At 41.4% G+C, this 12,108-nt stretch overlaps 2 protein-coding genes across 2 annotated transcripts; both read right to left on the bottom strand.

The window, feature by feature from the left end:
* On the bottom strand, positions 1-1,629 carry LOC127654575 (uncharacterized). The gene is made up of 6 exons (XM_052141779.1): positions 1,537-1,629; positions 1,330-1,405; positions 1,003-1,254; positions 556-727; positions 370-443; positions 1-188 (listed from the first exon to the last, which is right to left on the bottom strand). The coding sequence occupies exons 1-6, from the start codon at positions 1,612-1,614 to the stop codon at positions 1-3; spliced, it is 840 nt and encodes a 279-aa protein (XP_051997739.1). The 5' UTR covers positions 1,615-1,629.
* A 149-nt stretch (positions 1,630-1,778) lies between these two features.
* Positions 1,779-3,497, bottom strand: LOC127654574 (uncharacterized). The gene is made up of 6 exons (XM_052141778.1): positions 3,356-3,497; positions 2,954-3,170; positions 2,719-2,845; positions 2,227-2,431; positions 1,877-1,968; positions 1,779-1,793 (listed from the first exon to the last, which is right to left on the bottom strand). Exons 1-6 carry the CDS (start codon positions 3,495-3,497, stop codon positions 1,779-1,781), a joined length of 798 nt encoding a protein of 265 aa, XP_051997738.1.
* Between the last annotated feature and the right edge of the window lie 8,611 nt (positions 3,498-12,108).

Below are 12,108 nucleotides of genomic sequence, written 5' to 3'. Positions count from 1 at the left end.
TTAGGTTCTCTTGTAGCGTGACTGCCGGGCTAGGAAGAGGCTGACGGCCTCCTCCTTATTAACCTGTTCGAAGGATTTAGCGATGGGGGCGGGTGCATCGGAGGACAAATTAGCGCTAACCTCTCGAAGAGCTGCAGGTGAATGGGTGTAGCTTTCCTGAAGGGCCTTCATCAATGATGTTGCATAACCTGCAGATATAATAATAATAATAATACTGAATAAAGATCATTGCCACTGATCACAGATGTCTCGTGAGCCATCTCAAAATATGATAGAACTGCATGACACTGCTTACCGTATGAGGCTGCCTCTTTGATGGGACGCACCACATGGGCACCTTTTCTGAAGCGCGGATACCGCACACAGTACTTCTCCGTCCCATCACTTTTCCGTGCTGTCTCAGCGGTTGGCATTGTGATTGTAATGCAGCCGCTAAGAGAAGCCTACAAAATAACACATTTGAGATTTTTTTACTACAATAGGCATGATAATGGGTACTATTATTACTATAAAAGGCATAATAATTGGCTGTATTATTCCTTGGATAGCACTGACCTGCTATACATCCCAACGTATGAAAACCCTGTGTGCTTGGGTGCGAAGTGCAAGATGAGGGAGTGGTAAGCCTCAAGGGAGAATGTCTGATGCTGTGGAGACAGCTGTCGAACATCTTTCAGTAAGGCAGTCCTCGTGATTATGTTCTCCAACTTTACTGCTGCCAATGAGCCTGCAAAGACCAAGACAGGGAGGCAGACAGACACACAGATGGAAAACGTATAAATAGACAAGATAGATTCAGACAAAAATTCTTTTTTAATGGAAACACATGAAATGGTCCTGCATATGAATTATAGCAAACATAAACAGTAAACAGAATGTTATGTGATTGCCAGGGAATGAAAAAATAATTTAATCATCATAGGTCACATGTCAAAGCACTCAGACAGCAAATACAACAAAACTGTAGAGCGTACATAATACCACATGCTGTGTGTACTGTACCTGGGTCCAGCCACTCTTTGTTGCGCTGATCCCCATCTAGAGGGCCATGGGCACAACTGGAGAAAGCAGGGGTGTCATGGTCATGGATGTCCTGGATGTGGTTGACTAAACTTTTCCATTTAGCCTCCATGACTGCTGGGTTGCCGTCTGGGGTTGAGGCTGCAGTCCAATAGAGGTGATTCACTATAGCAGGCCTCCACAGCTGTAGTTGGTCACACTCTTTTGAAGCTGCATCCAATGCCTTCCCCAGACCTGTTTTAGAACAAATGGTATTAATTGATATGCACTAACAAAAACTGCTTCAAGGTTCCAACAATGGATACATACTTTTGGCAATGTGCCACACATCAAAATAATGCCGTGTCCCTTCAGGGCTCAGCTCCTCTCTCACCCATTTGGCAACCTAAGGAGAAATAAACAAACTTTTGTGGATGATTGACCTGTGTGGCCCTCCGTGTATCAGCAAACCACAAACATCCAGCTTCAGTGCAATTCAGATGTTTACATTCTATACTGCATTTTTATTGTAAATACCTGGCGATGACGGTCCGTGATCAGCGTTGCTAAATGCAGGTCCTTTCCCTCAGCAGGCCAACACTGCGCTTGAGCCATTCAAGCTCACACCATGAGCTGTTGGGGACCTCTGAGCTCTGCAACATGACATAACAGTGTAAGTGTAAAATGCTGGTGTTGTTGAAGGAGGCGTGAATGAACCGACGCGTTGCTGGTCCAAGCATTACGATACACTGTACTCTAGTTAGGCAATACACAAAGCTCTAAGCATCGTTGTACTAGTGGAAAGATGTTATATTAATTTACAATCAGTTTACTAAATTGCAGAGTTAATTTCTTTGTCTAATAACATCAGGTTTACCTGAACAAGCTGAACATCCACCACCTTGTTCACTCTGTCCTCGATCAGAGAGTAGGATCCATACTTCAGCGCAGTGCCCAGGAGAATCTGACCTGGAATTAATTACAAATTTGAATTAGGTTTCAAGTTTTTAATAACCATGGTCTGTAAAGACAATCCACCATGTCATCTGCAAATGCCAACTAAAGCCACCCTACATGATAACAAATAAAAAAATCAAAATGTGCAACTGGTCTATGAGCTCTCACACTGGTTTACCTGCAGTCACCAGCAAGAACTAGCCCGCCATCCATTGCTCGTAGGTCACTAAAATTCTTTGCTTGATCGTTTTGCCAGGCCTGAGCGATTACAGGGATGGTGTAGCGGCTGATGGCGAAAGTAACTGCTCGCACTGATGCACTGCAGGCCAAACAGAGTCAACATTCTTAATGTCTGGGTGGCCAAACATCCAGTGAAATGAATGGCCCCGCTTAACAGGAGGTTGCAGGTCGGCATGTTCCTGTGGAGCATTGGCTGGTTTTGCCAGAAACGGTGGTAGCCACATGATGCACAGACCTAGATATGTAAAAAAAAAAAAAAAAGTGTAATCAACAGTATATCAGGATTCAATATAGATTAGGTACTGTACATTACTGGTCAAAGGTTTCATGTTTTCAATGAAACACACATGACCAATACAGTATAATACTCAAATATGATGCCATCACAAACCAATAGACTAAAGCCAGCCTGGTACATACATTGTAAATTAAATTAACTGGCAAGACAGTCAGAGCTATCAGATTGTAATTAGATATTCTGATTTTCTAATCAGATGGCCTGCTGCGTAAACAAAACCGTACCTGCTTGATCTTAAGAAAAGTTCCTTCCTGCTGCACGATGCTACTATCTGACCTCTCACAACAGGCCGGACAGATGACAAAAAGGCCCATCAGCTCCTCTTGGCAAACAATGAATTTGTCAATGCCACTACAAGAACAAAACAATTGTTGTTGGGGGGGGCATTCAAACTACCAAAGCTACAGTACACAAAAATGAGCATTCAAAATGGTCTACGTTGGTTTTAAACTATCTCACTTGTGATGGGGGTCACACGTGTAAGGTGGCTCCTCATCAAACAAGTCTTCCTCATGCATCGGCTCTTCGGGCACCCACGATAAGTCACTGATGACAGAGGCATTATCATCATCTTCATCTGTCTGTTCAGGACTAGCAAGGGGAGTGGAGGTTTGTGTGCCGAATGATGTCTGTGTGCCCACGCTGACCATCTTGGGCTTCAGGTTAACCTGCACAGCTGTGGAGAGGCAGTAAACATACCCAAACATGAGACAATCATAGCAAATCTAAACTGGTATGTTTTTTGGTGTAGGCTATGTATTAATTTAATCAATGTGTATGGAAATGTTCTGATTGCATAGATACTGGCAATGTTTTAGAGACTATATCTAATAACTACCCCTTAAAATACCCAAGTTTTACCGTGAGACCATCGGGGGGGCTTTAAAGAACACTGTGTCCCAGCGTCAGAAGTGGAGGAGGGCAAGGGCTGATCCCCAGTATCGACACTCTCCACAGTGTCTACACTGTCCACAGTCTCCTGCTGTGAGGCGTCTGTCAACATCTTGCGAAAACAAATATGAAAAGGGTCAGCAAAATGCAAATGAGTGTAATGGTGAAATAAGAGGTGGGTATACTATGAATACTTAGAACAGTGATTCGCAAGCACATTGGGTGTACAAGCACATTGCAGGAGTACATGGAAACATTTAATCATTTATTTTCAACTTGGAAGTACTGAGAATTATTTACTTATCATCTTTGAAATTCCAAGAAGATAAGTAAATATTCCCAGTCATTTCATAAGTCCATCAATAAAATGGGACGTGTGTGCTACAACTAACGTTAGTTTCCCAGTGGAAACAATAACCTATGGCACAGCCATAAAGCTTTCATGATGATATGGACTTTTACTTCAGGGCAATTTTGTTATTATTCTAATTTTTATTCGTGAATCACGAAATATGCTCTTCTAATGTCAGAGTAATCGTGCTTGTAAGTTAGTGGAGGCTGTGTCAAAGGGAACACGGTATACAAAATACACACAGAGCTAGCTAACACGCAGCTTGTAAACATTAACGTTAGCATGATGCTTACCGTGGCAATTTCTCAGCTGCGGCAGACGGTGTCTCTCGACCTCGGGACGGGGCAAGCAGAGAGGTTTGCGTTCACAGACGCACGGCGGTAGGAAGTAATTTAGCACTCCTCTCACTCTTTAATCCAAGTGAGACCATTTTAGCATCCCTGAGTGGTAATCCTCCTCTTTGAAATCGCGCTGCATATTCTCGAGTAGGCGGTGACAGAGCTAGCTGAAAAATCTGCCCGCCTAATCTTCACAAACTGCACCCAGCTTCGGAAGATCCCTTTGTCCTTGGGGAAGGAATGGACCCTATGTCCAGTTTTGCTGGAGTTCTTGCACCCACCACAAACACAGTAATAAACCATTTTGACTAACGTTATTTATGATCTACTCTTTATCTATCTCTAAGCTATCTGTTATGCTATGCTATCTCTCACTATCTATGCTATTCTATCTATGCTATGCTATTCTATCTATCTATCTATCTATCTATCTATCTATCTATCTATCTATCTATCTATCTATCTATCTATCTATCTATCTATCTACTTACTTATAAATCTGTCACTGTCACTCTTTCACTAGTTAGCTACTCCTCGTCTCACTCTCCCTCAATTGTAAGGCGGGCCGCGGGCTTTCTTCTGTCGTCTAACAGTCAGCGAGTACCTCATGTGACGTCATGGAATGCATTGTGGGAGAAATAAGAATAATCGCTAAGCTGTAGCTAAAAGCTAACATATCACCTACTTTTCCGTATTGTATTTCTTTTTTGTAGTACCCTACAACATCAAATACAATGGATAACTGTTTAAATGTTTATTACCAACTAGAAAATTGCCAAAAAAAAAAAAAAAAAAAACCTGCACCATGGGCTTTAAGTAAAATTACTCAAAATGTTCAAGACGTAGGCTATTCTCACTGGACGGCAATTTCCCCTCCCACACAGCGCAGAAGCACATGGACTGAGGATTCGACGTTTTTCTTCGGTAAATGCAAGGTAATATATTTTCATTGAAACCTCATTTTCTGCTTTATTTGTTTGATACTCTTAACAATCGTAGAGTTTTTTGCACTTTGTTGTTTTCATGCTGTTTTGTGTGATGTGTTCGCTCATGTTAAGAACTTACACAAACACGTTATTCACTACGCGTAATTTGAAGGCATTTATGTTAAAACTAGTCTTTGCCCGCTTCATATCTGTAAAATTTGCTTACTGGTTGCTTATTAAATAATAATAAAAAAATAAAAATATATTTAAAAAAAAAGGGGGGTATTCTGAGGTGCTTTTCAAGTGAGTTTATCAGCAAGTCATCAACAGACCCCATCGCCAACACCTCTTCAAGTAGAGTATTATTATTAGTATTATTTCTGTCTCATTTAAATATAAAGCTTACAGAAACTTCAGCAGGCTTAGATTTTAATACCCGTTTCCATTTAAGTCATTGTCCACAAGTGGCCCACATTTTGCAGAAAATTATGCATCTGATTTTGTTTCTTTTACTTTTGAGTGATGGATTAAAAAATTTTTTAATTTTTTTTTTTTTTTAAATGTATCAGTTGATGATCAGTGGAAATGTAAGTTCTGCACTTATACATCTGAAAAGAGGGCACAACTTCGTAAGCAATATCGCAAAGCCATTGTTCCAGTACCATGTCTCCATTCGGAGTTCGGAGAAGTCATTGATGCATTAAAAGTACATTTATCAAAAATCAATTTCCAACCAAAACTTGAGTAATGTATGGGCCGTTGAGGAATCTATGGACAATAAGATTTGAGGGGAAACATAAGTTCTTCAAGAAGTGATCCGTGATGCACAAAATTTAAAAAAATTCCCCCTAATGCTGGCCAAGAAGCATCTGGATGCCATTTCTTTTTCAAGCCATGAGTACAAATGGACATAGTGTGTAGTTCATTTGTCACAGCCTTTCCTGACAATGTTCAGGAATATCTGCAGGAATATCTGCAGCTGCAGAGTCCTAATTGTATTATCCTGCTTGTGTCATCCAGTGTTTACATTGATGGCATTAAGTACTGCTCAGACATGGTGGTTTCAGTTGGATCTTGTTCAGGTTTGCCCAAATTCATGCGGATTAAGAAAATTTTGGCAATCACTGACATAATGTTCCTCTGCAAACCACAGACTGCATGGTTGATCATTTGTTCTATTATGAGTTGTGCCGATTGCATTCATTGCCTTCTGAAATCAATGACCCCTTCCCTTTGGCAGCTTATAATATACGAGGACAGTTCTTTGTCACATTGAAGAATTATATCTGCTGCTAAATTACTTTGCATTATATTAATGGTGTTATGTTTGACTTCTGCTTTTTTCTTTGTTTTGTCATTTCAGTTTGCCATGTTGATGACACTTCACATTATTGTGCATGACTGTGTCATGTCTGTGAGATCTTGGAAAAGTGGCCAGCACTTTTTACAGAAAGCCAGGTTTTTTTCCTCCGCTTCTTCAAAACCCAGTTAATTTAGTCTTTTAATTGTGTATTTGAATGTTAATAACCACACCATATTTTTGCTTAGGCCTTTGGAGAATTCCATCGCATATCTGGGGAAAATCTGATTGAACATTTTCTGAGAAGAGAAGGAAATCTGGGTAGAACACTTGATCAAATTTTTCATCATGTGGACTCAAGGTATTCCTTTATGATTATTGTCATCTTTAAATCATGATTTGGCTATGATTGTTACACTCACGTCTACCTGTCTCTACTTTTTCATAGTCATCTGATATAACATATGTTCACACCACAGTACTTCAGGGTCTTCCAATCCTCCTGGGGGATGACCCAGAAGAATTTTTCAGGATGAGCTTCGCAAGTATTTTTTTTTATCACTGTTTATACTTTTATAAATTGTCAATTTGTTTTATTACATGCTATTATAGATCAGATTAAAATGGAGGCGAGAACCGGCTTGTCAATATAAATAATAATTTAATGAAAACTTAAACCAAAACATAAACACACACATGACGGACATGCCCGTAATTATCTCTCTCTCGAACCGTCGTCACCGGCCGCCTTTATCCCTCACGCGCCCCATCAGGCCGATTGGGGACCGGGTGTGCGACATTCCAGCCCGGCCCCGCCCCCCTCCGCTCCACAAATATGTTCTGTTTTGTAACTCTGTAAATCTTGTCACCTCTCTCATGATTTAAAGCTTGATTACATTTCCTTGTGCTTGATGTTTGCACTGGTCACTGTACACCTGCTGTGGTTATCAAAATGAAACAAGCATTGTAAAAGACTGAAGTTTTACTTTTTTTTGTTAATAAACAGCCCCTGGTCACTAGAATATTTCCATTACTGTTGCAATGAATAAGAAATGCACTCTTCCTATTTTTCTTTCTCTTATAGGATTCAGATGTAGATGCAGACTTCAGTGAAGTAGATGTTGGACTGCTCACAGTTTTACCTGAAGGCATGCCTGCCAAAAGTCCACATGCCCTCAACATGGATGCAATGAGGGCAATCATTCTAGAGGGAAGAATTGTCATGGATGATGTCTCAAATTTGCCACATGGTGTATTTCTCCTCTATGCTTTGATCTAAGCTCTAAATTTAGACTATCCAAAGACAATGAGGAACACATTTGATTTTATTCAGTGGGTATTTCTGTCTTTGGGAGGAAAGAATCTCAAACCCAAACTCCAAACCCTTAAAAATCAGCTTTTAAGCTGAACTTGTTTCTGGCATATTTAGCTGTAATTGCAGTTAAGTTTAAGAATCTTTCCAAAGCCACGTGCAGGTTTTTCCAAATTGTAAAGGCTTTTTAATATATATAAATACTTTTTTGGAGTTTGCACAGTGCCTGTTCTGCAAGTGCTCTATACCTTGTTTTAGGTCCAGATATAATTTTGTCATGCAGCAGAGTGCTGCAAGATGTCTCAGTCTTTAGAAAAGATGATGTTTTAAAGGCATAGTTTTATTATTGTGTTGAAAACAAATTGTATTCATTTAATTGTCTTAATAGAGTAATCCTACTAATAAATAATTAGTAAGGTTACTAATTAATTTATAGTAAATTAACAAAACAAAATGTAAATTAACTTGATATTTACTATTAAGTTTAATTAAGAATAACAAGTTCACATTACTTACATTAATATAACTTAATTTTAGCTAGTAAGTTTACTTTGCAAAAATAAGGTAATCTGTAAACTGAACATGTCAAATTTTACAGTAACAACACATAAGACCCATGGGAACTCAATGAAGTCAATACAGTGATTAAAGAAATTCTTAAAACTGAGTGCAGCTTGTGAGTCCAAGTCACTGGCATGTTCCATTTAGTAATTTAGCACACTTTGATCTAAGTTGCAGTAAACTTATAGGTTCAGTCCCTCTGGAATAACCTAAGATTGTGTGCTTTGATTAAGGGGACAGTGGTGATTGTTCATGGATCACCCCTTGTGGGGTTTGAGCATACATCAATAGTACCTAGAGTTAGCTATCTGTTAACATTCCCACTCAATGGCAAGTGCTCGGTTGGCACATGACCCAGTGTGTCATGTAAGTAATTACTCTGGAGCTGCAGGAAAATTATGTCCTGACATGCTGGCAATGCTAATTTAACCTCACCACAAGGGAAGCAAACAGTCCCAAGTCCTTCACTGGCAACTCTCCTGAGCTATGACATGAAAGTCTTTAGATAGGAAAAAATATTATTCATTAAAATGAGCTCAATAGTAGTCACATGGTGAATGGTCATGACAAGCTTAAACAAGTGGACCACAATGGGGGAAAATTATATTATGATCCCTTTAAGCAATAGAATAGCAAGTGTATTGTTGTAGCTATTGAAAACCGGCATGCTGTGACTCCATGTGGCTTTGTACCTACAGCCGAATCACAAGCTGTGCTGATCCTTAAATTAATGTTAAGTAATTTACATTGCAGACACAATATGGCCAGCTACTAGATTATTTTTAAGGGTGCAAGATTACAGAAATTTAGTTATAGCAGTCTTTTCAATCCATCCAGATTAATTCTGATGGTTCAGTCATTTCTGCAGATAACATCTTTGCGCCAGTAGGTAGCGACAAATGAGCGTCATTTGTGTGTAAAAAGTGTGCCAACCATTGATTCAGTCAGAACCCTTCTACATAGTTGAGCCTACAAGCTTAGCATAAAGTAGCATAACGAGGTGGTCCATTAGACATTATATGGGCCTTACACTGGCAAGAAGAAAAGATGGCACTTTTTTATGGCTGTTTATGGTGGAGATACTTCAGTGTGCTGAATAAACTGCATTAGTGAGGAAACAGCTCACTACTTAACAAACTGACTGCCTGTCTGCCAATCTTCAACATGTTATAAACAAAAAAATCCTTTTGTAATTAACTATGATTGGAGTTTACTGTGATAAATGTTTTATAAGAGAAGTCAGATAATTTAGCGACAGGTAGGTGTCCGTTTACGGTTCTGCCCATTCATTTGTAAGGTATTTCGCAAACTGATTTACTAGGGTGACCATATTCTGGGTTTCCAAAAAGAGGATCCATCCATCCATCCATCCATCTTCAACCGCTTATCCGAAGTCGGGTCGCAGGGGCAGCTGCTCCAGCAGGGGGCCCCAAACTTCCCTATCCCGAGCCACATTAACCAGCTCTGACTGGGGGACCCCCGAGGCGTTCCCAGGCCAGTTTGGAGATGTAATCTCTCCACCTAATCCTGGGTCTTCCCCCGAGGCCTCCTCCCAGCTGGACGTGCCTGAAACACCTCCCTAGGGAGGCGGCCAGGGGGCATCCTTACCAGATGCCCAAACCACCTCAACTGACTCCTTTTGACGCAAAGGAGCAGCAGCTCTACTCCGAGCTCCTCACCGTATCTCTAAGGGAGAAGCCCGCCACCCTTCTGAGGAAGCCCATTTCGGCCGCTTGTACTTGCGACCTAGTTCTTTCGGTCATGACCCAGCCTTCATGACCATAGGTGAGGGTAGGAACAAAAATTGACCGGTAGATTGAGAGCTTTGCCTTTTGGCTCAGCTCTCTTTTCGTGACAACGGTGTGATAGAGCGAGTGCAATACCGCCCCCACCTGCCCCGATTCTCCGGCCAACCTCCTGCTCCATTGTCCCCTCACTCGTGAACAAGACCCCGAGGTACTTGAACTCCTTCACTTGGGGCAATACCTCCTTCCCTACCTGGAGTACGCACTCCATCGGTTTCCTGCTGAGAATCATGGCCTCAGATTTAGAGGTGCTAATCATCATCCCAGCTGCTTCACACTCGACTGCCAAGCGATCCAGTGAGAGCTGAAGGTCACAGACCGATGATGACATGAAGACAACATCATCTGCAAAAAGCAGTGATGAGATCCCCAGCCCACCGAACCGCACACCTTCCCCACCGCGACTACGCCTCAATATCCTGTCCATGAATATCACAAACAGGATTGGTGACAAAGCGCAGCCTTGGCGGAGACCAACCCCCACATGGAATGAACTCGACTTTGTGCTGAGGACCCGGACACAGCTCTCGCTTTGGACGTACAGGGATTGGATCGCCCTAAGAAGGGACCCCCCCCCCACCCCGTACTCCCGCAGCACCTCCCACAGTCTCTCCGGGGACCCGGTCATACGCCTTCTCCAGATCCACAAAACACATGTAGACCGGATGGGCATACTCCCAGGCCCCCTCCAGGATCCTTGCGAGAGTAAAGATCTGGTCCGTCGTTCCACGGCCAGGACGAAAACCACATTGTTCCTCTTCAATCCGAGGTTCGACAATCGGCCGAACCCTCCTCTCCAGCACCTTGGAGTAAACTTTACCAGGGAGGCTGAGAAGTGTGATACCCCTGTAGTTGGCACACACTCTCTGATCCCCCTTTTTGAAGAGGGGAACCACCACCCCGTTCTGCCACTCCTTAGGCACTGTCCCAGATTTCCACGCAATGTTGAAGAGGCGTGTCATCCAGGAAAAAGAGGATACTTTTTTTTATTTCCGGTGGGGTGGAATAATAGGGTTCAAAACAGTGTTAATATGAATGAAAACTTTAATACAGTGAAAATAATGACACTATTAGCAAAACACACACACGTATAAATATAAAGTATTGAGCAAAGGCTGTGAAAACTTATGTACGTGGTGATTTTTTTTTATATAAATTTGCAAAGATTTCAAACAAACTTCTTTCATGTTGTCATTATGGGATATTGTTTGTAGAATTGTGAGGAAAATAATGAATTTAATCCATTGTGGAATAAGGCTGTAACATAACAAAATGTGAAAAAAGTGAAGCGCTGTCAATATTTTCCAGATGCACTGTAAGTGCCAGCTTTACATGTCATACATTCTGCTTCCCACATATCTCCACCTGGACGAGAGCATGGGAATTTTTGGTGCAAATCTTCTGTAAAGTTGCACTGTTGTTTGGGCATTGATTCCACTCAGCTGTCATTTGCTGCTACTTTCAAACAACTGTTTGATGCCGAACACAACAGCGCTTCGGGCATTTGTGGAGAGATTGACAGGCAGGAATTTGGCCAATAGTTGCTGCAAGGTTCTTATAAACGGCCAATTGGTGTGCGAGAAGGCGGGACTTATAAAGAGGGGTTAAAGCAATGCAAATATGCGTACACAACCAAAATGTATTAGACCAGATGCAGATCATAATGCAGCTAAAGCTGAATCACATTGTCACAAATTTAGAAATCCCGGCCGGATGCTTTTTATTAAGGTCCAAAAAGCAGGTATGGTCACCCTACTTACTATCGTAACATGCCAGTTAATCGTTAAGCTCTCCAATAGTAAAAGTGTGGAGGTTGTTATCTAATTTAATAAAAGAATCTCTGAGTCAACTGATTAGTTTAAAACAGTGAATTGTTGACGACCAAAACTATGGAAGTGATCGAGAATGAATCGTTCACTTAAAAGATTTGTTTAAAAACACAGTTTGCTCAAGTCTGTCCTGTCTGTCTGTCTGTCTATCTGTCTGTCTGTCTATCTGTCTGTCCGTCCGTCCGTAACAGCCATATGCAGCCTATTCCAACTTGCCAGTCTCAGCACGCTAGTTAATGCATTAATGTGCCCAAGCTGGAGGTGATAGTGCAGCAAGATGCACCACCACCAGTTTTAAGG

This window comes from Xyrauchen texanus, chromosome 14 (genome assembly GCF_025860055.1).
Source record: "Xyrauchen texanus isolate HMW12.3.18 chromosome 14, RBS_HiC_50CHRs, whole genome shotgun sequence".
In the NCBI taxonomy this organism is placed as follows: domain Eukaryota; kingdom Metazoa; phylum Chordata; class Actinopteri; order Cypriniformes; family Catostomidae; genus Xyrauchen; species Xyrauchen texanus.
The sequence above is the reverse complement of the archived record's forward strand: the minus strand, read 5'-3'. Positions and strand labels throughout refer to the sequence as shown.

Excerpts from the sequence above, each read along its gene's own strand:
- LOC127654575 (XM_052141779.1), bottom strand. The coding sequence starts at position 1,614 with ATGGCTCAAGCGCAGTGTTGGCCTGCTGAGGGAAAGGACCTGCATTTA. Across the intron at positions 1,406-1,536 it reads TCACGGACCGTCATCGCCAG|GTTGCCAAATGGGTGAGAGA; the intron begins GTATTTACAATA and ends ATTTCTCCTTAG. Across the intron at positions 728-1,002 it reads CAAAGAGTGGCTGGACCCAG|GCTCATTGGCAGCAGTAAAG; the intron begins GTACAGTACACA and ends TGGTCTTTGCAG.
- LOC127654574 (XM_052141778.1), bottom strand. The coding sequence starts at position 3,497 with ATGTTGACAGACGCCTCACAGCAGGAGACTGTGGACAGTGTAGACACT. Across the intron at positions 2,432-2,718 it reads CTTTTCTTAAGATCAAGCAG|GTCTGTGCATCATGTGGCTA; the intron begins GTACGGTTTTGT and ends TTACATATCTAG. Across the intron at positions 1,969-2,226 it reads TCAGCCGCTACACCATCCCT|GTCAGATTCTCCTGGGCACT; the intron begins GTAATCGCTCAG and ends AATTAATTCCAG.